Genomic DNA, 25,816 nt, shown 5'->3' with positions numbered 1-25,816 from the left:
ATTGTTTCACAGGGAGCAGTCCATCCATTTGCTAGAGTAGGGGCCTCCAACCTTAGCAACTTTAAGTCTGGCGGACTTCAACTCCCAGAATTTCCCCAGCAAAGCTGGCTGGGAAATTCTGGGAGTTGAAGTCCGCCAGACTTAAAGTTGCTAAGGTTGGAGGCCCCTGTGCTAGAGAATGATTGTCAGCCCCACGAGGTAGACTGGACCAGGAAATCAAGTCTATAGGAAGATCAGAACTATACTTAGTGAGTTTGGCTATAATAGAATTTTGCAAGTCTGATTATCAGTGAATCAGAGCAGTATCTGCCTGAACTGCTTCCAAATATTATCTTTTTTTTTCTGGGTCTTTAAATATGCATCACCTCCTTTGCCTAAGTAATGCTTCTTGCATATTTATGTAATCTTTATTGTCTACTACGATTGTGTTCCCTATCATATAAGCAAAGGTGAGGTCACCTTCCATTCAGAAGATCATCTCCTGGTACCTAGATAGAAACAGCTGCATTTTTTGGTAGGCAGTATGCAGAGTGTGCAGCTTTCATGCCTTCACCACATCGACTTCCTGATTGTACTTTTAGATGGCAATAGCATGAAAATGAGTTGCCATTGCTCTTTTTCCAGGATGGTATTTATTTCTCAGTCTGTCCTACACATCTGGAATGACTGTGTGGTCTTCTTTCTATGTGCTGACCAGGCCTAATTATGACTGACATCTTCAGGATACTGCACATTGGTTAGGTAGTAATCCAAGATAAAACCCATTGAATAGAACATATCCCACCAGCCAAAGTTTTGCTGTTCCAATACTTGGCAATGCTGCTAGAGGCTGAGTGAGATGACTTCCTGTTGTACATGTCTTATTGTTTGAACATGTGTGCCTGTAAAGCAGTGAATCCAAGCATGATGCATAAAAGTAGTTGTGGCAAAAAAAAAAGAGATGACTTTAAAATATGAAATGTCTCTGTTTGCATCCATCTTAGCTGGATCCCACTGAAATCAGCTGATCCCTTGATAATTCGATATGGATGGCTTTGTTTGGCTTCATTCCTATTGGCATATACTGTCTGAGTCAGCTGTTAAAAGTGATCTGGCAGAAGTATTTTGAATCTCTGAAAAAGAGGCTCGTCTGAGGCCCATTTGTGAGTTTATAGTAGTATAGGTAGTCCTCGACTTATGACCACAATTGAGCCCAACATTTATATTGCCAAGTGAGTAATTTGTTAAGTGAGTTTTGCCCCATTTTGCGACGTTTCTTGCCACATTTGTTAAAGTGAATCACTGCAGTTAAGTTAGTAACATGGCTGTTAAGTAAATCTGGTTTTCCCATTGACTTTGCTTGTCAGAATATAGCAAAATGTAAACACGTGACTCCAGACACTGCTACCGTCATAAATGTGGGTCAGTTGTCAAGCATCCGAATGTAAATCACGTGACCATGGGAGAATGCTGCAACAGGCATAAGTGTGAAAAATGGTCATAAGACACTTTTTAAGGTGCCATTGTAATTTCAAACAATCACTAAGCGAACTGTTGTAAGTCGAGAATTATTTGTAGTCTAAGATTTATTTATTATATTTTTATTCTGCCTTTATTACTTTATAAGTAACACAAGGCAGCAAAACATACCTAATACTCCTTTCCCCTATCTATTTTTACCACCACAACAACCCTGTGAGGCAGGTTAGGCTGAGAGATCATGACTGGCCCAAAGTCACCCAGCAAGCTTTCATAGCTAAGGCAGGACTTGAACTCATGGTTTCCTGCTTTCTAGCCTGGTGCCTTAACCACTACACCAGACCTAGATTTCCTGCTTCACAACCCTGTCTTATGTAACCCAATTTTACGCAGATTTCTGAGAAATAAGTTCGCTTGAATCGTGATCTGAGGCTGGGTATGCAGTGTGCCATTTTCATGCCTTCACCACAGTGATTTCCTGATTGTACTTCTAGATTCTGTTTTGTACATAACAGCCATCTTTCCCCAGTCTGAATTATTTTAAGATGTGTACATTTCAGTTCCCATAATCCCCCAGCCAACTTCGCCATTGCTGAACAAAAGTGCACAAATAAGGGGTGGCGTACCTATATGATATAGAAAGTGAAAAATGGAAAATGCTTAAGCACATTTATTTATTTATAATTCTAGAAAAAAACATACATTTAAAACAGACAAATCAATATATATATATATATATATATATATATATATATATACACACACACACATATATATATATATATACATATATATATATATACATATATATATATATATATACACACACACACACACAATTATATATATATATATATATATATATATATATATATCTATATTTTATATATATATTACATATATATATATTCATATTTGTTCTGGTATTTTCCGTCATAGTAGTTGTGCTTTTAAAGTTGTAGCACGTTTGGGCAGAATCTCATCTGCCATCATCAGGCTACAGAAGCCTGATGATGGCAGATGAGATTCTGCAGTGCCAACTTTAAAGCACAACTACTGGCGGAAATACAAGCTGAATATATAATATATATATATATATATATATATATATATATATATATATATATATATATATATATATATATATATATATATATATATATATATATATATATATATACACACACACACACACACACACACACACACACACACACACACACATACATACATACACACACACACACACACGTAAGTACCCACGAAAACTTAAGAAAACAAATACACACACACACACACACACACACATATACATTTTACAGCGAACATAAATGTAATCTGTTTGCAGTTTTTGCGGTGCAAATGATCAGGAAAACTGCTTTCCATTGTGAAGAATTTTTCCCCACAGATAGCTCTTCTGTTTTGTGAAAGATGTAAAGGTTTGTTTAACTGTGTGATTGAAAGTACTGTATGTCTCTAGTGTATATTTGACTCAAATGCCATTTTCTCCCCTCTACAAGTTCAAATCAGGTCATTAGTAGTAGAAAAAAACGATACCCAGAGACCCTAGCTGTTGTCCATTCTTATCAAACTATGTTACTGTGCACACCAGTTTCTAACCAGAAGTTCTTCATAAAATGACAGAACAACACAGGAAGTCAAATAGCTTGGCTGCCTGAAGAAATCTTGTGATTCTGGAAGACTTAATGGAACTTCTAAGAGAAAAGCCAGATTCTGATAAAGTCCCAGCTCATTGCTGATTCTGCCAACTCAGAGGCTGATACAAAGAAAGGAGTAATATCAGAAGATCTTCCCAGTCTAGTAAAAGCCTTACTGAAACAGCAGAATGGAATAAGAGTGCATAAAATGGCCTACTTCAAACAAAACATCTTCAGTAATGAAAAATTACTGTGGTTTGAAAATGCCACTGGATTTTGTTAACTTGGAGCATTGCTTTGAAGCTTCTTGTTTACTTTAGACCATAACTCAGGCAATTTTCAAACCTCAGAAACAGCAAAAATAATTGTACCTGTCTTGGGCTTGAAGGAATCAAGGTAGCAGAGGAGTCATACAAGAAGAACATGGAGAATGTAAACAATGATTCCACCAGGATCTCGTGTTCCCCTTTTCGAAACACAAACAAAGATGATGCAGAAGGAAGCTGGAGCATCGTTTGGAAAGTTTATGTTACATCTGTGTTTACAGTGTCCACGCAAGCATGGCTGAAAAAGAGCACATGTAGTTAGGACCAAGATGCTGCATGATTTTGCATTGTATCCACTAACATGTATTGATGCAAATTTAGAAAACTGATTAAAAATAGAAATTCAGTGTTCCTGAGAGAAGGAAACTGACCACTCAAACTCTTGTCCCAATATCTAATTCAGCTTTTTTCAACTCACCATGAACTATCTTTCTATGGGGTAGAATACAAAGCAAGGACTGTTTTAAAAGAAGCCTGGTGCCATGCCATTATTACCCTGTGCTACAACCAGGAGGCAATTAAAAGAAGTAAATTGTACTAAGTTCAGCAGAGTTTATTCTTAGACAAGCGGCCTGATCTTTGGAACATTTTCCCAGATAAAAAGAGTCTTTGATATAAAATTCATCCAATGCCACCCAGGCTGGGTTAGGGATGTTGAAGAACGCCAAGTCCCAGACTGGTATCGGGAGGCTGTAAGGAATAGAATAGATGTAAACAAGGTCAGATTAAATAACTGCATGATGGAACTTACTGTTGGTTGGGGCTTGATCTAGCTTAATCACAGCTCCATTCTTACCTTAAGCTAGAGTCTTACTCCTCCTTAAAGGAGGTTTTTTGATTAGTGGGTCCTCCTTTGCTCCGTGATACCTTCTAGAGAAGTAGCTGGAGGTTGTGGCTGAGTGGGAGAGGGGCTTTGCCCAACTTTGGCTGGTGTGCCAATTTAGGGATTGGAATTTTTGGCAACATGCACTGATCTTCTTGTGCATCGACCACTGTATTGTGCTCTTACACATAAAACTGCCTTTGAAAAATCACTTGGAATTTTTAACCGGACTATAAGGTGACTGTTGATCTGCTGAATAAGGAATAAGGAAGTCAACTTTGATATTGATAGTCCAGTTCTGTTACCAAAGTGACAAGAGAAAAAAAGTTGAATAAATCCCCAAGCAGACACCTCCCTAAATCACATGAGTATAAAGGGGGTGGGGAATAAAGCAATTACATTTGCAGATTTCTGTTAACGTTAGCTGTATAACTACAATAAAAGTACCGGTAGCTTTAGCCGTCTTATAGAGCTGATTTCCTGGTTTGGTCTGTGTAATGGAGCTGACATCAATTAATAGGATATAGCAGATTTAAAAGTGACAAGGCAATGCTGCATTGTGGTCATTAGTAACCAACGTGCTTCTAAGTCCAGTTCAAGGTTTTGGTTTGTTACCTTGAAATCTTTAGATGGCTTGGCACTTGGGTCCCTACAGGACCGTTTTTCCAACTTAGATTCGGCTTTTCCTGTGCAAACTTTTAGGAAAGGACTTCTGGAGGATCCCAGCCAGAAAGCAGGGTGTTCTAAAGGACGGAGACTAATGAAGATGACTTTGGTAGAAATATGCAGGAACCATATCTTAGGGGCTGAAGCAGCTTTAAATCCAGAGCAATGAGGTAATATTTGAAAGCGGCTCATGCAGAGGCCTCTCTGTTTCACTGGATATAAAAAGAAGAAGGTACAGCACAATCGACTGCAAAGTTATTGTACTCAATCTCAATAAAAGCAGTTTGAGCCTCCTATGGAGTGGATTTCCTGAATCCTAATGAATCCTAAATCAATTTAGCAAGTCTGATTATGCTATATTTTCTCCTCCTTATAGTTCAGTGAATTGGGAAAGTGTCTGCTTGAGCTTCTCGACAAGCCCAGAAGCACCAATACATGGCTTGTTCACCATCCTACTACTATAGCAGATGAGAGTTGGTAAGGCAGAAAGGGTGGCAGCTTTGCTTCTAGACATGAACAACCTGTCGTTACCATTAAAAAAAAAAAAGCACTTTACAATTCAGGTGGTCCTTGACTGATGACCACAAATTGAGACTGGAATCTCCATTGCTAAGTGAAGCGGTCATAAAACAATATGTCATGTGACCATGCAAACTTAAAATAGAAATCTTGGCATTCCCTATTGCAGTAGTTGACCGAGAATCATGAGTCGTTAAGTGAATACCTAGCCCAGTCCAAGCCATTCTACTCTTAGTTCCTCCCAGCCCTGAGCCTCAATAAAGCAAGAAACTGCCTCCAGCTTCTCCCACTTGCCTGTCTCTCACCCATCTCTGCCTTTTGGACACTCTGCTCTTTGTCTTGTGAACTATGTGGTCCTGGGACTGCTCGCCACGCCCCGGGAAGCCTCAGCCTGAGCTCAACGCTAATTACCTCAGCAAGTGCCAGCTAGCATACATTTGCCCAGCTACTTTCTCTCCCGCTTCCTCACATGGACTCTTTTTTGCCTTTTGCGTCCAGCTGAAGCTGAAGCACCTTGCTGCCTATACTGTCTCCTTTTCAGACCTGGTTTCTGTGGGGAACATTTCCTACATGTGGCTCCCTGAGCCTTTTGAAAGCTGTGCTTTTCTTCAGAAAGGCTGTGCCGTCTTTGGAACACGGCACTGTCTTTCCAAAGGCTTCCCGAAGATAGGGTACCTCGGTTCAAGCATTGTTGTCCCTTGGTGCACTCTTTCGCCCAGTTGAAGGTTGCAAACAGACTTTTAAGGATACATAGATGAAGACTTTCTAGAGGAATCCTTCTTCTCAAGACAGTGTAATTAAGATGGCTGTGTTAATTCTGTAGCAGTTAGTGAAAACCAATAAACTGCAAAAAAAAGAGAGAGAGAGAGAGAGAGAGAGAGAAAGAGGTTGCATGCTGCTGGAAAGAAACCTTCAAAATATTGTCTCTCTCTTAGATACTTTTAAAGCCAGTATATGTATTTTTCCAAATCCTATTTTTGTTGCTTTGAGATGGGGGATTTTTAGTGGGAGGTGTCATGGTGAAATGAACATGTTTTCATTCTATTTCTGTCTGCAGGGAGAAACATTTGTTTGGGTTAATGGTGCATCAGCTCATTCCCAGAGTGTTGCCAAGGCCAAATATGACTTTTTATTTGGTGGATCAGAAAATGAAACTACTTCAGAATCTGGTAAGCACCAGCGTTTCTACTCTGAAGCCACTTCCATCTTCTTACTCTTTATACACATTGTATTATTTTAACTTAGAGCTCATTCTGATTCTGAATTTATGAGGCAAAGGTGCAGATTTCCCAACCCGGGTGCCTTCCAGATGTGTGGATTTCAATTTCCAGAATTCCAGGCACTGATCATGCAGTCGGATACTCTGGTTGCTGAAGTCTGTGCATCTGGACAGCAACCAGGTGCATTACGAATTCTGCATAAATGGAGAATAACATTATTGATGTATTTCTTTGAGAAAAAGTAAGAATTGGCAAAAGAAACTTCAATCCTTTCAACTATGTATATGATTGCCATCTTTCATCTGTACTACAGATGGTCCTCAACTTATGACTACGGTGAAGCCCAGAATTTTGGCTGCAAATTGTTGCAGCCGTAAATTGAGTCACCTTATGACCCGACTTGATTTTATGACTCTTTTGTTTACAATGGTAGTTAAACAAGCTTCTGTGGTCATTGAGAGAATCGTATAGTTTTTAAACAAATTGCATGGTCTAAAGTCCCAATGCAGCTTATCCAATGGGTGTTTTGTGCTGGAAAGTGGCAAAAAACATTGCAAAAAACCCCACGGTCGTCTGGATGCTGGATGCTACAACCGGTTGGAAATGTGAACCAGTGGCCAAGCGCCCAAAATGTGATTATGCGACTGTATAAGGGTATTGCGGTGACTGTAATGTTGAGGATGAGTTGTAATTAACTTTATGTGTGTGTATCATAACTTTAAGCGGTTGTTAAGTAATTGACCATAAATTGAGGATTACCTGTAATGGTGTAGATTTGGATTCAGCAGGGACCCTTGTTAGAGGTATACTCCTTAGCTAACATAAGCAAAGCACTGAAAGAGTTGACTTGTTAGGTTACAGAATTTTCTATTAAAACATTATGTTCATTTTATTCTCATAATATAATTGTCTAGGGTGCAAAATTTGGGATTATTCATCTACCTCTTTCTTTCTCATTCCTCCTCCTCCTCCTCCTCCTCCTCCTCCTCCTCCTCCTCCTCCTCCTCCTCCTCCTCCTCCTCCTCCTCTCCTCCTCTCTCTCTCTCTCTCTCTCTCTCTCTCTCTCTCTATATATATATATATATATATATATATTTCTGAGGTTCTGCGTATTTGTATGTGATCTGGTTATATATATATATATATGTGCTTCTCAGAGTTCATGAAGTGATGAATGAGACTCACAAAGCTCAGTACCAACCTACGAGAAACAATAACAAAGATCCATATATATATATATATATATATATATATAATATATATATATATATATATATATATATATATATATATATATATATATATATATATATATATATATATATATATACATACACATACACATACACATACACATACACATACACATACAACATTTTATATATATATATATATATATATATATATATATATATATATATATATATATATATATATATATATATATATATATAGGTATTCGGCTTGGTTCGTATTTTCCACGCATTGTAGTTGTTCTTTTAAAGTTGTAGCAATGTTTCAGCAGAATCTCAACTGCCATCATCAGGCTTCGTATTGTGTCCGTCTGTGGGTCAGACTTTTACAGTGGTTTCAGATTTAAATTTGGGGCAGCCTATTGCTGTGCCAGAATGGTATTTTCTTCATCCTGATTGGTTGGGAGTCTTGGTCTGTGTTTATTGGTCTTGGAGTTTGCTGTGTTCTGCTTGATTGGTGTCTCTAATATCTTCTGTCTGTTTTTTGGCTCTTTTTGTATCTTGATTGGCTGGCAGCATTGTGTTACTTTATTGGAGGCCTTTAGTGCAGCTTGGCTTCGGGTAAATGGACGGCTATCATTAGTTAGGAAGCTGGGTTTCATCTGGGTGCCTGGTTGGGGTGTGTTTGAGCTGGAGGTATCAGGGGGATCTGTTTGTGCCCAGGTGTTTGCCTGGCTTGTGGTGTGGAGATTTTTTTGTTTGTGAGTGCAGGCTTCCAAATGATTGACAGCCTGGTGGAATCATCTCTTCTATTCATGCTTTCTGGTCTTTTTTCAATCTCTATGGCTTCTCTGATGACTCTGTGGCTAGGGTTTTCCATAGTGGCCAGGGTTTTGGTGCCATTGAAGTTGATGCTATGACCTGTGGCTTCCATGTGTTGGACTAGTAAGGAAGTGTGTTCCAGCTTTTTGACTGCATTTTTGTGTTCATCCAGGCGGGTACTTATTCTTCTATTGGTCTGTCCAATGTATGTGGCTGGGCATGATGCACAGGGGACTTCAGATATGCCTTGGTTTTCCAGGTCAATTTTATCTTTGGGGTTGCTAAGGATGGCTGCTATTTTTCTGTCTGTTTTGAAGGCAGTCCTGATGTGATGTCTGTGTAGTACCTTACTAATTTTGTCTGTGGTACCTCTTATGTAGGGCAGGACAGCTGTTCCATAGGTCTGTTCATCTTCTGGGTTTCTATTATGTTGCAGTGTAAAATTTGAAACCACTGTAAAAGTCTGACCCACAGACGGACACAATACAGAAGCCTGATGATGGCAGATGAGATTCTGCTGAAACGTTGCTACAACTTTAAAAGAACAACTACACGACGTGGGAAAATACCCAACCAAGCCGAATACCATACATGTAAGTACCGCTGAAACTTAAGAAAACATATATATATATATTTGTTTTCGTAGATTTTCACGGGTACAGGTATGTAGGTCTAGGTGTGTTCGGGTCTTTTCCCATATAAGATTAAGAGTATCTTGGTGATGTTTCGGCAAGGTCCCACTCCCCATCCTCAGGCTGGTGCTTTCGGCTTCATGTCTGGCTATCAACAGTTAAAAGCTACATCATCCCACCATATGCACACATACACACAAACAAATATGGATGGAATCAGCAACTGAGTTAAACTAGTTAATGTAACCACTGTGCTATCAATGAATGTTAACAGACATTCAATCAATCAATCAATCAGTTTGGGGGACTGAACTGGGCTCGCAGACCTAAGGCATGTAGAAATTGCCAATAATGATGTCCAACCTTAATAACTTTAATAAAGGGTCCACTTGTTAAATAAACAAAAACAAAGAACTGTGAATAAAATACATCAAAGGAAACTGCAAGGAAGGAAGGAAGGAGGAGAGGTAAGTCCATTTACCTGAAGTAGTTTTTATTTCGTTGAAAACATGAAAATGGGCCCTCTGAAACTTTGGAATTAACTGACCTGTTAATTTCCTAGTATAGTAATAGCAATAATCTAGTGTTTGTCAACCTTGGGAACTTTTAGATGTGTGGATTTTAATTCCTAGAATTCCCCAGTCAGCATAGCTGGAAGTAGATCCATACATCTTTAAGTTCCCAAAGTTGAGGAACATAGGTCTACTGTATCAATTTGGACACTGACCTTCACAATGGATTTTCAGGATTTCTGGATTGCAAGGCATAGTTTTCTTTTTGATTTCTCTCATAATACAGATCTTAAAAGAGAATTGGGGAAAGCTGGAATGAGCAGTCATTATTCTATCATTCTTTTTCAGTTAGCTAAAGAACTTCTGCTTTGCTTCCAGCCTTAAAACTAGGTACAGTAATCCTCAATTTGCAAGTGTAATTGAGCTTAGAATTGTGATCATAAGTTGTTATTTTTAAGTGAGTCACCCACATGAACGTACCTGATTTTACGACACTTCGCAGTAATTATTAAGTACATGAAGCAACCATTAAGTGAACAATGCAGTCATTAAATGAATTCAATATATCCAATAATGCTCTTTTTGTTGGAAACTGGAAATAAACACCAGAAAATACAGAAAATTGTGGTCACAGGACACTGCAAACAGCTATAAAAGTGGGCTGGTTACCAAGGGCCCAAAATACAATGACAGAACTATGGGAGGGAGGCACGGCCACTGTAACTTTGAAATCAGGTCATCAGCCCCCTTTTGGGGAGTGTATTGTCCTAACTTCAAAGAGTTGCTAAGTGACTGGCTGTAAATCAAGGATTAACTGTAGATAATTGAGAGATGGTTGATGAATATTTACTGCTGGTTGAAAAATTCTGGGAATGGATATCTAGAGGATCACTGCAGTAACAACTGTTGTGGTCTTTTGTTCTGTCTATAGCTGCCTTCTGCAACCTATGGGGTAATTCTCAAAATAATTACGACTGCTAGTTAGCTTCTGTGTTTGAGCATTGGCAAAGTTTGTCAGTCTTGTGGAATGAACTTTCTAATACCACCTCCCACAGGCACACAGAGCCACTCATTCTTTAAAAAAAACACTAAAGAAAGAAGTTTAGCTCATGAAAACTAAAAGAGCATTTATTCTAAACGAATGGAGAAGAAAGACGCCATTGATTCTTTGGGGAGATTGTAAAAACATTGATTTTTCAAGTGAAAAAAAAAAACTCTGAAGTGCCTCATAAGAAATATTTGCCTTCTTTCAGAGCTTGGCTGGTGCCAGGCAGAATTTTTAATGTGATATTTGTTTATGGAACGCTTTTGCCTGAAATGATTCTACTAACTCAACCTCTCCTTCTGAAACCATAGCACTCTAAATGTGGTGCTGAGGATACAAATCAGTGTAGATGGGAAGGGAAAGACAGCTGTGATTAGACAACTTAATAGTAGGGATTTTAAAGCAACTAAGTAAAGTAGTTGGTCAGTCATTTGTCTTTTAACTGTTTACTTAAGCAAATATGCACAGTCCCAACAACTGGACATTTCTTGGAGACATAGAAGGAAATGCAGGAAAACTGAAATTTAATAAACCAACTTTGTCTCAGTGAAGAAAATCTTACAAATTGGCCTACTTGAAGTTTTTTTTAGCAGCAGCAAGCTATCACTAACCAAAATAGCACCAGTGATAAAAAATAGCTTCATTGATCACCTGATCAGTATTTTTCTTTAAGGATTTTTCTTCTGCCAAAATGTCATTGACTTATCAGAGATAGCTTCATGTTCATCAAAACACTACTTGTTTTGATTTTTTCACTTCTTTTCATTTGGGAATTGCACAAATGAAGAAATTCATTTCATTTCTTCTCTTGAAACTTTATCTTTTCTAAATGTAATTCCTTTTGAGTTAGATCTGACTTCCTCAGTTTGCAAACATACTTGCTTGACATACATTTAAATGTAATGGTATCTTAGATAGTATTGCTTGGCTGTGATACCTAAGCAGATTATTCACAGGCCCTCAGCATTGCATGAAACAATCAAGCAAGCCATTTACTGTGAGAAAATATATGGTGACATCACATTATGGTTGTCTGACAGACGATTGGATAAAATGGACTAAATTTTTGAGCAATTGCATCTAGCATTCTAAGGATCTCATATTGTTGAAGACAGTGAATTACGTCATGTGTAATAATAATATACATATATAATTGAATTTTTAAAAACAAGATAAAAATACAAACTAGACAGTGAATTAGTTCTCATGTGTGTAAAGGTATCACTTTCATGTGGCACGGTTAAATATGCGTGCCTTAACTAGGTAGTTTTCCAATCCTTTATGCAGACTATTACACTGTCCAGAAAACAGTTGAAAAGTAAATATGTATTTATTAACTTTTAAAGGCTGTGCAACTCCCAAGTGATGCTGGGTGGCTTACATAATTAAAAGTAAGAAAACAAATATAGTAAAAAAGAAAATTTACCCATATGACTGGAGCAAACATGTATTCACCAAAGGTTCAACAACTGAATTTGAAGCACAACCATGGTTTAAATACTTTCCCTTACATGAACTCTTGTAAGATGGGAGCCATATGTATTTCCGGGGGGGATCTATTCCAGAGGGCAGACACTGCAACAGAGAAGGTACATTTCCAGGGCCCTTGACAGGTGACAGTATTTAATAGACAGGACCTGGAGTGGCTGTCCACTACTGATCTCATTGGATGTGCAGAAACCACTGGTCTCTCAGATAACCAAGTCCTATGACCTGAAGGATGTTATAGGTGATGATCAGCCCCTTGAATTGCACATGGAAGCAAACTGGCAACCAGCTCAGCTGCCTGCATTTCCATTATCATGGGAACCAGCAGTCAGCAAATGCAGTGATACCAGTTGAAATACCATAAAGACAATCTCAAAGTTAAATTAATTAAAACAAGTAATTACATTATAATTCAATTAATCATTTTAATGGACCAGCTCTTATTGTTATTAAAGAGACCTGTGAATGATGTGTGTGTGTATATGCCAGGCACAATTCATTACATAAAGACAGATACTGGAGCCTAAAACAGGGTTTCTCAGTCGTGGCAACTTTAAAATGTGTGGATTCCCAGAATGCTGTCTGGGGAATTCTAGGAGTTGAAGTCCACACATGTTAAAGTTGCTAATGTTGAGAAACACTGGTCTAAAGTATACAAAAAAATTCAAAGTGTTGGTCCCTTTTAAATGATACAGACATTACAATCATCCACCTATCAATTTATACCAACATTTGGTTGAACTTGACAACTTTTAAGATGTATGAACCTGGACATCTGGCTTAGGAACTCTGAGAGTAAAAGTCCACTCACATTAAAGTTGCCAAGTTTGAAAAACATTGACTTATATTTAAAGCCCCAATTTGTCCATCAGCCCCAAGTCCTCTTTATCCCCCGGTTCTGAGATTCTTCCCTTGTAATAATTAGACTCTTATTCTGATTATCTTAAATAGAAGTTAGAATTTGAAATGAAGAATATTTATAAGTAGAGGACTTTCTCCTGTATAATACTAGTGGCCATCTTAGTAGGATAGGGAGAAATAGTACCCTTCAAAAACTGTTAACTGTTAGCAGGAAAACAATAAGTAATTTTCCTCAGAAAAGCAACATGTTTTGGAAAGAAAATTGATCCTTTTACTTTCTTTATACCAAGAGGTTTTGCTAAAACCTTTAGCTTAGAACCTTTGTTGTTCTAATATTTGTAGTAGTCTTTTAGTGCAATTCAATTTTTCAGATTATTGGTGACACTGATTATTTGATTAAACCTTGTTTATTAAAATTTAAAGTGAACACGTTTGCTTAGATTGTGATCAAGCAAGCTTGCATTAAACTGGAGTAAGATTTTAAGAAGTTTCACCTCCATAGTTATCAATATATAAAAGTTATTTCTTTAATGTTTGGAAATTAAAGAAAATTCCACCTGAAGTTATATCACTTAAAACTTTTTTTCCTGGTGCCTCTGAATCTGTCTTTATTCTTAGTGAAAACTGTACATAGGAAAGTCCCTATAGGTATCTTGGTAAGAGTTTGGTAACTGACTAATGTTTGGCTTAGAGTCACCCAGCTGGCCTTGTCCCTATAGCAGAACTATAACTCACAGAGATAATAACTGAGAAACACTTTGGGGAATGTGTCTGGTGCAGATTTGTTTCCAAAGCATATTCTTCTGCCGGATGTAGGAATCATACTTAATTGAGGAAACATCTACAGTAAACTAGTTAAGAGTTAATTGCATTTCCTTTCCCACCTCCTTTATGAGATAAACAACCAGATTGAAAAGAGAACTGTGAACCAAACATGTAGCATAGTGCCAAAGACTTGGTTTTCTGTATATGTTGAGCTATAAACCAGGGTTTGGAAATTACAGTGGCTAGATTCAGACATTCTGAGGAGCTATTGGCAGATTAACTTCCTTTTGTCTAGTGTGATGTGTGATTTCATCCAGAGGATCCAAACCTATAGGTTTCCTGCATTTCATTAGAATCTATTCTTCTATCATCCTTGACTGCGTAGAGCAGGGGTGTCAAACTCACGTTGTCACAGCGTCATCACATGATGTAATTGGACTTTCTCCCACTTTGCTAAACTGGGTGTAGTCAGCAAGTAATGCATCCTGCCATGGGCCAGGAGTTTGACAGCCCTGGTGTAGAGGAATACCAGATGGAAAGAAAAGAAAACACATTGTAAGTTTAATGAAGTATAAGTAATCCTCAATATACAACCATTCGTTTAGTGACCATTCAAAGTTACAACGGCACTGAAAAAAGTGACTTCTGACTGGTTCTCACACTTATGGCTGTTTTAACATTCCCAGAGTCATGGGATTAAAATTTAGGCACTTGTCAGCTGGCATATTTATGACGGTTGCTGTGTCCCCAGGGCCATGTGATCACCATTTGTCACTTTCTGACAAACAAAATCAATGCAGGAAGCCAGATTCGCCCAACAACCACAGGATTCATTTAACTGCAGTGGTTCCCATAACAGGTGTGGCAAAAAAGGTCGTAAAATGGGGCACAACTCGCTTAACAACTGTCTTGCTTAGCAAAAGAATGTTTGGGCCCAGTTGTGGTCATAAGTCGAGGACAAACTGTATTGGTTTGGGAATAGCAGGGAAAAAAGGATGGGGAGGAGAACAGAAAGAGAAGGCAGAGGAAAGTGGGAAGCTTGGTTGGGTGGAAATAGGGCCACTGCCTTAGATGCTTGGTGGCCATCAGAAATTCACCTTGGTTTTTTTTCCAGAATATGCTGGAGTTCACAACCTGGAGTATCCAAGTACCTCAGCTTTCATGAATTGGGGTGGAAGATGGGAGTAAAACTAGCCTCCTTCCCCACCTCATACTTCCTTTTTTTCACCTCAGCTCCCCTTTTATCCTAGAAGTTTGTCAGACTCGTCAGCTTCAAATACCATCATTATACCACAGCCTTGTACCTAGGTACCCCCTTCCACTTTTTTCCATGTCTGCTTTAAAAAGAATAAAAGGGAACCACCTGCTCCTCATGTTTATCAAACACACACATTTAATTTGGCCTTCAGTCTCCTTCTCTTCAGTGTTTTTGTGACGGCTAGAACTGGCAAGGCAGAAAAAAACGAGAACCCTGAGACCACACCAGACTGTTATATAAACACAGTGCTGGGACCATCAACAGTCCAGCCTGCCAAAAGAGCTGCAGGAAGATTTGTTACAAGAAAGAAGAAGGGGAGAGAGAAAGAAACTGAAGATTTAGACCTCAGGCTCCCACACACGTGTATCACTGCGTTCTGTTGAAGCTGATTGTAGTTGCTGTGGCTGTTTAGTTTCTGCAATCAAAGGATTTTATCTACTACAACAGAGTCCTTGACTTTCCCATGAGAACGGCTGAGTGCAGTTTGAACTCTCAGAGAATTAGAATTATTGCACTGCCCACATGCAGTCCTTGATTGTTGTAACTATATTCTCTATTATGTCTGCTTCGTTTTAAAGAAACATTTTTACCTTAGGTCTTTTGCGCAAGTTGTCCTGTGAGACCCATGTAATTAGTAGCAGCCAAAGTTAAAACAATTTGTGGACTGATAAACCATTGCTATGTCCTGTCTGCTACAAATAATACTAATATGCTTACTTTAGATTTATTTGCAACCACTCCTTGTTCAGTTGCATACTGCAATCCAGCTGCCTTTGCTTGTCTTAATTTATGTGTTCTACAGACTTTCCCATGTGTAGCATACAAACGTTGCTGCTCAAGAAAAGAAACATTAGCGACAATATTTTTATTGGCTCTGTATGCTCTCTGATAGCACTGTATAGATTGTATACTAAGGGGACAGTAATTCTTTTAGAATAATTATAAATACAGGTAGCTCCTGATTTACAACCACAACTGAGCCCAAAATTTCTGTTGTTAAGTGAGATACTTGCTAAGTGAGCTTTGACCCATTTTACGACTTTTCTTGACATAGCTGTTAAGTGAATCACAGCAGTTAATAAGTTAGTAACCCAGTTGTTATGTGAATCTGGCTTCCCCATTAACTTTGCTTGTCAGAAAGTTGCAAAAGGTGATTGCATGACCTTGGGACACAGCAACAGTCATAAATATGAACAAGTTACCAAGCATCTGAATTTTGACCACATCGTAGGGATGCTGCAAAGGTGGTAACTGTGAAAAGTGGTCACAAGTCACATTTTTCTGTGCCATTGAAACTCTGAACAGTCACTAAGCAAACTGTTATAAGTCAAGGACTACCTGTATCAGCAGTATTGTACATTCATTATCAAACTGGACATGGAGTGAAAAATCGCCCAACTACTGGAGATCTGATGTTAATGACAAAACCATGAGATCTAGAAACCTGCCCTTTTCTTTTTATACAAATATCTGAATTATCTCCCCAGAACAATCCTTTGTTTTGTGCTTTGCATGCAGTTTCCCAAAGTCCAAATACACATAAAATTCTATTGTTCACCTTGAATTTGTTGTGCACACGTAGGCTCCCTTTCTCTTTCTTTCTTTCTTTCTTTCTTTCTTTCTTTCTTTCTTTCTTTCTTTCTTTCTTTCTTTCTTTCTTTCTTTCTTTCTTTCTTTCTTTCTTTCTTTCTTTCTTTCTTTCTTTCTTTCTTTCTTTCTTTCTTTCTTTCTTTCTTTCTTTCTTTCTTTCTTTCTAACAGGAGAGGGCTGTGGGGTGACAAACTGTCCCTTCATCTTTTGCACGCTCCTCAAAGAAAAAGCTCCGTTTTGATAAAGTACCTATGCTGTCACGGAGCCTCTGCTGCTGAGTAAGACCGAATTTTCCAATGTCATTCCATTGCTCTTCTTCTGCGGCTCTTGCTGCTGGTGCCGCTGCTGCTGCAGATATGGAATACAGTTCCCTCTCTTTTCACCGGATAGTGTTGTTGGAAAAATCATCTCTGCCAGATTAAAAAAAGAAGAAGAAGAAAGAAGTTTACGGTAGCTCTGCTGCCTTAAGGTAGCCTAGGTGGGCTCGCTTTCAGCTGTAGCAGGAATGCAACTGCGGTCCTTTTTCTCCCCCTCCTCCCCCATTTCATAATGCTCAGAAGGCTTCCATTGACATCAGCCTGTGTGCATTGCAGAGCGCCCGTGAGGCTGCTGGCGCTGCCTCAGCCAGGAAATTTGAAACTATGCTGATTCCAGTTGATTTAGAACGGGCAGCGTTTACCATAAGCTGGAATCCTTATTAGATACACTGATGATTTCACTGACCAATGGGTAACTGCTGGAGCTACAGTAACCTTTGTGAGTAGATTCAGCCTCTGTTCAGCCAAATGATATCTGTTTGTTCTTGTTGAGCAGGGTAGGACTTTCTAAGACCCATGTGCACACTCACAACACGGATGTCAAACCATTTTGTTCATCTCTTTAGCTTTGTCAGATGTTTTGCTTCCTCAGGTTGATGCCTCTGTCAGTTAAGTGGCCTGCGGCAATTTCTGAACATTTCAGTTAGGGGAGGAATTGTTGCAGGCACAACGGATCATGTATACACATATATATACATCTGTATATATGTATATATATAAATATACAGCTTCCAGTGCTCTGTCAAGTTATGAATTCTTAAGGATATCTATCTATCTATCTATCTATCTATCTATCTATCTATCTATCTATCTATCTATCTATCTATCTATCTATCTATCTATCTATCTCTATCTATATATCTATATATATCACATTAGGAAGGCTTGTGGCTACTTCCAAGCTGAGTTTGCTTTGTGGCTCACTTTTCTTATGCAGCTGCAGAACTCCGATACTATTAATACGTTCAAATTTGAAATGTTGAGGTGAGGATGTATGTGTGCGGATGGTGGGGGGAGAAGAAGGGGGTGGAATCATAACAAAATGGTTACCTGGAGTGGGTAGTGAAGAACTTACGCCGTTCGGTTTTACTACCCCTGGCTGCCTCCCTGCTTCTCTGTGGTGAATTAGCATCTGAATCGTGTTCCTCTTTTTGGGAAACAGTTATTTTGCGTGGGTTGGGGAGGGGGGGAGGAAGGATTGACGTGATGCGATCGCTGCTTTAACCAGACATGATGCTCTGTGGCTTGATGGAGAGGGGGAGGGGCATCCCTTAAAGAGCTGGTGGCTTTTTTTTTTTAAACTTTACTGCCTGAGGGGAACCCCACATTTGGACACTTCTCTGGCAATTGCAGAGAACCTTTCAATCAATTATTATCATAATCATCATCATCGGTGGGTGCTGAAAAGGCTAGTGGTGATATGGGGCTGGCTGCACTGCATTTTCAGGCCATAGAATAATACTGTTGTGGATTTCATTTTGTGTGAGTGCATAATCAGGTGGGATGGCCTTATGCCTTTGTTTCCAGCTGATAAATAGTCCTTAAATTCTTCTTTAGAGAAGCAAAGTCTTTGCCACAGGGCCTGGCATGAAATAATAATACTGCTTAATGTCTGCACAGTGCTTCTGAGTGTACCAAATGCTTTGCATTGCGCTTTTATTAATTTAGTTGTTAGACTTCCTTCCTTAATGTTTCTCATGGAGCACAAATGGTGTTTCTCTAGATTTAACTCTTCCCATTTCATTCTGACCACAACCTTGGAGGTAGAGTGGGCTGAGAGATAGCAATTAGCCCAAAGAAGTTGGAGAGTTTCTATCATTATATATGAACCTGTCCCCCAAATCCTAATTCTCTGACCACTGCCCCACACTGTTTTTATTAATTAAGGGATGTAGTGGGGCGAAGAGCTACCAGGATATACAGGTGAAACTCAAAAAATTAGAATATCATGCAAAAGGTCATTTATTTCAGTAATGCAACTTAAAAGGTGAACCTAATATATGAGATAGACTCATTACATGCAAAGCAAGATAGTTCAAGCCGTGATTTGTCATAATTGTGATGATTATGGCTTACAGCTCATGAAAACCCCAAATCCACAATCTCAGAAAATTAGAATATTACATGCAATCAATAAAACAAGGATTGTACAGAGAACAATATCGGACCTCTGAAAAGTAGAAGCATGCATATGTATTCAGTACTTGGTTTGGGCCCCTTTTGCAGCAATTACTGCTTCAATGCAGCATGGCATAGAAGCTATCAGCCTGTGGCACTGCTGAGGTGTTATGGAAGACCAGGATGCTTCAATAGCGGCCTTCAGCTCTTCTGCATTGTTTGGTCTCATGTCTCTCATCTTTCTCTTGGCAATGCCCCATAGATTCTCTATGGGGTTCAGGTCAGGCGCGTTTGCTGGCCAATCAAGCACAGTAATCCCACGGTCATTGAACCAGGTTTTGGTGCTTTTGGCAGTGTGGGCAGGTGCCAAGTCCTGCTGGAAAATCAATTCAGCATCCCCATAAAGCTCGTCTGCAGAAGGAAGCATGAAGTGTTCCAAAATCTCCTGGTAGACGGCTGCGTTGACCCTGGACTTAATGAAGTGGACCAACACCAGCAGATGACATGGCTCCCCAAATCAACACAGACTGTGGAAACTTCACACTGGACTTCAAGCATCTTGCAGTGTGTGCCTCTCCATTCTTCCTCCAGACTCTGGGTCCTTGGTTTCCAAATGAGATGCAAAAGTTTCTCTCATCAGAAAAGAGGACTTTGGACCACTAAGCAACAGACCAGTTCTGTTTTTCTTTAGCCCAGGTAAGACGCTTCTGACGTTGTTTGGTGTTCAGGAGCAGCTTGACAAGAGGAATACAACATTTGAAGCCCATGTCCAGGATCCGTCTGTGTGTGGTGGCTCTTGATGCACTGACTCCAGCCTCAGTCCACTCCTTGTGAAAGTCCCCAACACTTTTGAATGGCCTTTTCCTGACAATCCTCTCCAGGCTGCAGTCATCCCTGCTGCTTGTGCACCTTTTTCTTCCACACTTTTCCCTTCCACATAAATTTCTATTAATGTGCTTTGATACAGCACTTTGGGAACATCCAACTTCATTTGCAATTACCTTTTGAGGTTTTCCCTCCTTATGGAGGGTGTCAATGATGGTTTTCTGCACAACTGTCAGGTCAGCAGTCTTTCCCATGATTGTGATTCCTACTGAACCAGACTGAGAGACCATTTAAAGGCATAGGAACCCTTTGCAGGTGTAATGGCTTAATTAGGTAATTAGAGTGGGACACTTTGAGCCTAGAATATTGAACATTTTCACAATATTCTAATTTTCTGAGATTGTGGATTTGGGTTTTTCATGAGCTGTATGCCATAATCATCACAATTATGGCAAATCATGGCTTGAACTATCTTGCTTTGCATGTAATGAGTCTATCTCATATATTAGGTTCACCTTTTAAGTTGCATTACTGAAATAAATGAACTTTTGCACGATATTCTAATTTTTCGAGTTTCACCTGTAGGTAGTCCTCATCTTACAACCATACTCTTAGTGACCATTGATACTTATGGGACTGAAAAAAGTGACTTATGACCATTTTTCACACTTACAAATATTGCTTAATCCCCATTGTCACGTGACCAAAATTCAGATGTTTAGCAACTCATATTTACAAAGGTTGCAGTGTCCCAGGGTCATTTGATCACTTTTTGCAATCTCCTGACAAGCAAAGTCAATGGGAAAGCCAGATTCATTTAACAACCGTGTTACTCACTTAACAACAGCAGCGATTCACTTAACAACTATGGCAAGAAAGGTCGTAAAATTCACTTAATAGCTGTCTTGCTTAGCAACAAGTTTCGGACTCAATTGTGCTCATAAGTCAAGGACTACCTGTATTGGCTTGGCTTTGGCTATTTAAGGACTGTGTGGAAAATACTTCACTTAACTTTGGGTTTTTCAAATTATAACTCACAAGCTATTATATTTATATTAAAAAAACACTTTTTGATATCTCATAGCTATTGTGCATACTAAACTATGTGATAGAAACAAAAACTTCTTTCAAACTTAAGGATTTATTAGCCAGAAATCCTATGTTGGTTCCTTCTATTCCTTGCTTGTGGCACAGTAAGTTGCTTTTCTGCATAACAGTTGCAGAATCAACTTGAACTTAAGATCCTGCTTTTAAGGCAACCTTGTTTATTACCTCAGTCCTTAAGCACACAATTAACATTCCACACACCCCTCACTGTCATTGCACATTTTTCAATTGCTTCTTACATTCCTGATTGTGTCCAACGAGATAAAATTTGCAAGTTATGACAAACTCCAAGCCTGCACAATTATACATTTCAACTTCTTAATTTCTAGCAGCATCACCAATGTAGAAGTAAAGCAGTTTGTGCAAACAGAACAAAGCAAAGCAAAACAACAACAGTTCACAGTGCCTTTGTCTAGGCAAAGGCATCATTTCACCACAGAAATGAATAACCTATATTTAAAGTAGAAATAATAAAATGACTCCCTGTAATGAGATGCGAATATTGGGCATATGTGGAAAAGATGCCTTAATGGGTAGCACTAGGCCACTCTGAACCTGATGCTCCCATACAGACGACCCTCAATTTACAACCACAATTGAAGCTGGAATTTCTGTCATAACTTGAGTTGGACCTGAATTTACAACAATTTTTACAATGGTTATTAAGCGAATCACACGATCGTTAAGCAAATCATGTGATTTGTTGAATGAATCCAGCTTCCCCAGTGAGTGGGTTTTTTTTGTTGGAAATTGGCAAGAAAGGTTGCAAATCAGGTCATACCGTTGCAGGACACAAAAACCAGTTATAAATGCGAGCCAGTTGTTCAGTGCCCAAATTGCAATTCCATGACTATGAGGGTGTTACGATGGTTGTAAGCGCGAGTAAGTCACATTTTTTGAGGCCGTCAAAACTTTGAATCATTGTTAAGCAAATGGTTGTAAGTCAAGGGCTACCTGTACTGATTCCTAATCTCATTGCCATCCCTTTCTCACCCTATTCCAGGGGTGTCAAACTCAAGGCCTGCGGGCTGGATTTGGCCTGCGGTGTGATTAGATCTGGCCCACCGGGCTGCTCTGGAAATAGCGAAGTACCAGCCCGCAGGGCCTCTGCCAGCAAAAACGCAGCTTGGGAGGGCTCCGTTTTCACTGGCAGAGGGCTGCAGGAGGCTGTTGTGGCTGAAAATGGAGCCTGGGAAAGGATCCCCTCAACCCCGGCCGGGCCACCACAAGGGCCCCCTGACATGAGTGATGTCAAGCTGGCCATGCCCCACCCCAGCCACGCCCCTCCCCAGCCCCTCGAGGTTTAACACAACCCTGATGCGTCCCTGAATGAAATCGAACTTATCACCCCTGCCCTGTTCCATCCCTGTCTGGATGCTTTGCTCTTCTTCCCTTTAGGAAGGACAGAACAGAGAAGAGGAGAGAGAAACGGGGTGAAACAGTATGTCCATAAGAAATTCCTTGCACAATAGCCCATTTATCTTTCTTCCCCCTCCCAAAAAAGTCTCAGCATAGATGGGGATTATAGACAACTACCTCCCATCCCAAATACTGCAGAAGTACAGGCCTGTTTAACCATAAAAATATATATATTTCCTACTCTGGATTTACTGAGAGTCTTTTTGCTGGCCTATAACAATGACCTCATGTAGGATTTCCTCAAATAAAAGATGGGATGGGAGGCTTGATTTTGAAATGATCAGGTAGCAATTGCTTGTATGCTCTGCATTTCGAAACCACACTTCCTTGCTCATTGGCACGCAGCCATTCTCTGTATTTTGCTGCTCCCTGCAGCTTGATTGCAGTTTTGGCTTAAGCAATGTCACAAAAGGTGTTTTAAAACAGCAGGCTGGAGTCTTAACTGCATGTTTTTCCACATGGACCATACTTTAAAGAACACCGCCCCTCCCTCCAACCCTGGCAGGTGAATGCAGATAGGATGGAGTGGATTTATGAATGAAGACAAAGAAAAATAACAAGAGTGGAAAATGGACTGATCCGTTCACTTGTATTGATGAACCACCGTGGAAAGGGATGCTGGAAAGGGATGCATGTGGGAATCTGCTGCTCTTTTTTTGATTGCTTTGGCTTTTCACCTGCTTCAGATTCCGGTTGGATAAAGTCAATTACAAAATATGTCCTTTGATGTAAACCGAATTCTAATTATTTTCTTCTTGAGAGGTTTTATTAAAAAGGGAAAAAAGAGCCAAGGCACAATGTAATTAGCAATCATAACATTCCTGTTAACAGCAGCATAATGGAAATGAGAGATAATAGATTTCGTCAGCCCTGCAAATAGTGTAAATGAATGTACCCATGAACCTTCACCTGTTGTTAGAGGGGAGTCATTGTAGTTTATGGTAGCCCAAAAAAATCAAGAGGAGTCTGGTAGCATATTTTTTCCCCCCAACTAATAAATCGTACTCAAAAACATACGTTTTGATTAGCTGCAGCTTGCTTTTTATGAAGGAAACTGCAACTCACCAAAGAGCTTATGCTTTTAATAAAATGTTAGTTGAAAAGGAGATACTAGATTTCTTTTCTACTTTTTAGGCTATCCAAGGCAAATGGGGAAGATTACTGATTAAAAAATAAGGGGTGTGGGAAACAAATATGGACAAAAAGGAACAAAAAAGAAGTTCTAAAAGTCCCTGCTCTAAAAGTTGATGGTATTATTATCTTACCAAAGAATAGTTCTTTTAATTCAACTATACTTTTGCCTTTTGGTTTTTGCAATTTTATCTTTTGGTTTTTCTTCTTTATGCTTTTGAAGGGAATTTAATTCTTCTCTGATGAGACCTGACTCTACTAGTATTATCATCCTGCCTGATATGGTTATAGGACTGCATGAAGAAGTAGCTATTGATGACAGGAGATGTATTTTTCCCCCAAATTTAGTTCCACCTGGCAAAGGCGCTGTCTGTATTACAAGCCCGATTTGGTATAGCGGTTAAAGTGCTGGCCTAGAAACCAGGAGATTGTGAGTTCTAGTTCTACCTTAGACATGAAAATCAGCTGGTTTGACTTTGGGTCAGTCACTCTCTCTCAACCTAATCCACCTCATGGGGGGAAAAGAGAATTGTGTTTGCTGCCTTGAGGTACTTATAAAGTAATAAAGGAGGCATAAAAATATAATACATAAATAAAATGGAAAGAAAGCATTAAACCTTTTCTCTCAGAGTTCAGGAGGCTCCCAATAAAGAATAATATCTTCTGACAATTAAAGAAGAATTGAAATATAAGTTATTTCTAATATAATAGCTGATGGAGCTCTAGGAATGGTAAGATATGTCAAGGCCATGGGTGTCAAACTTGAAACCCGTGGCCCAGATGTGTTACACACTAGCCATGCCCATGCCCGGTTTAGTGAAGGAGGAAAAAGTAGCGATATGTCACATGATGCCATGAGTTTGACACCCCTGATCTAGCTATACATTGTGAGTGAATAAGTATTCATTCTTAATAATGTTATGAGAACCATTTGGATGTAGTAGTTAAGGCACCATGCTAAAGACCCAGACACCGTGAGTCTTGCCTTAGGCACAAAGCAGGCTGGGTGACCTTGGGCCAGACCATTTCTCTTAGCCCTAGAAAGGAAGCAATGCCAAACCACTTCCCAAAAAACTTTGCCAAGAAAACTGCAGGATAATTTTCACCAGTCCCAGAAACCAAAAAGGACAAAGCTGCCCACAGTCTAAGTAGTACTAGGAACAAATTTGTCCTGAAATATTTGCTTCATAAAATATCGAACATACATAGAAGTACATAAAATCATATGTTGTAAATGAGCACTTGCAGTTTAAATACAATGATTGTGTATTGATAGAAACTAATGGATAATACGATTGGCTCTGATCGATACAGCTTTGTGGTTACATGGAAATGATCAATAACTTTCATAAATTAGGAAATATGATGTCAGCCTGAGGTCTTTTGTGGCTTCTAGCATTCCATTTGCAACCCCAAGACTCCCAAAATAGGCACTTCAAAAATGCAGTGGTGAGAGTGGATTAATTTTCAATAATATTCTGTGATCAAAATTCTAAAATTAGGATAGGCATGAAGATGAAGTCCTTGGTGATGGAGAACAGCAACCTAGCCCACTCTTAACTTCCCTCAAAGCCCCAGAATAGTAAAAGAACCTTGTTCTTTGAAACACGTCCATGTTTTCGGAAGGCTTTGGCTGAATTGCTGACTTGTTGAAATATTAAGCTTCAGTCTCTGACTTGGAAAAGGTTTCCTGCCTCTGCCTTAGGATAAAGACATTCAATAATTAATAGTGTGATGACATTCAGCATATTCCATTGGCTTCATACATGCAGCTTATAAATTGTTTTACAGTTATGAAATTACCCATTTCTGCTGTAAAATTCTCTACCATAGAACTGATTCTGTGAGCTTTATAGAGCAAAGGATCTTCTTTCTTTCCATCAAGTGAGTGATTTATGAAATTAGTTAATGAATTAGAGTTTCCTTTAAAGAGTCTTCGTCATTTTGGTCTATTGAGAATCTTCTGTTAAGAGTCCCAAAGTTCCCAATGAAAAGGATTTAACATTAAATGAATATATTTCAATATGTGTTTTAGCTACCTCAACTTGGAAAGTTTGTTATTC

The 25,816-nt window shown here is 39.2% G+C and overlaps 1 protein-coding gene across 2 annotated transcripts in view; it reads left to right on the top strand.

The window, feature by feature from the left end:
• The window catches only part of LOC113420591 (PH and SEC7 domain-containing protein 3), a 175,397-nt gene that overhangs the window by 2,462 nt on the left and 147,119 nt on the right, over nt 1–25,816 (top strand). For both annotated transcript variants that reach the window (XM_087957494.1, XM_087957495.1), the window contains exon 2: nt 6,508–6,619. In XM_087957494.1, coding sequence (XP_087813620.1) covers nt 6,508–6,619 — 112 coding nt within the window. The remainder of the gene's footprint in view (nt 1–6,507; nt 6,620–25,816) is intronic.

Source organism: Notechis scutatus, chromosome 2, assembly GCF_049901735.1.
Source record: "Notechis scutatus isolate UNSWTSFEM ecotype Mainland chromosome 2, rNotScu1.2, whole genome shotgun sequence".
NCBI classification, from domain to species: Eukaryota; Metazoa; Chordata; class Lepidosauria; order Squamata; family Elapidae; genus Notechis; species Notechis scutatus.
This window is presented reverse-complemented; position numbering and strand designations above follow the sequence as displayed.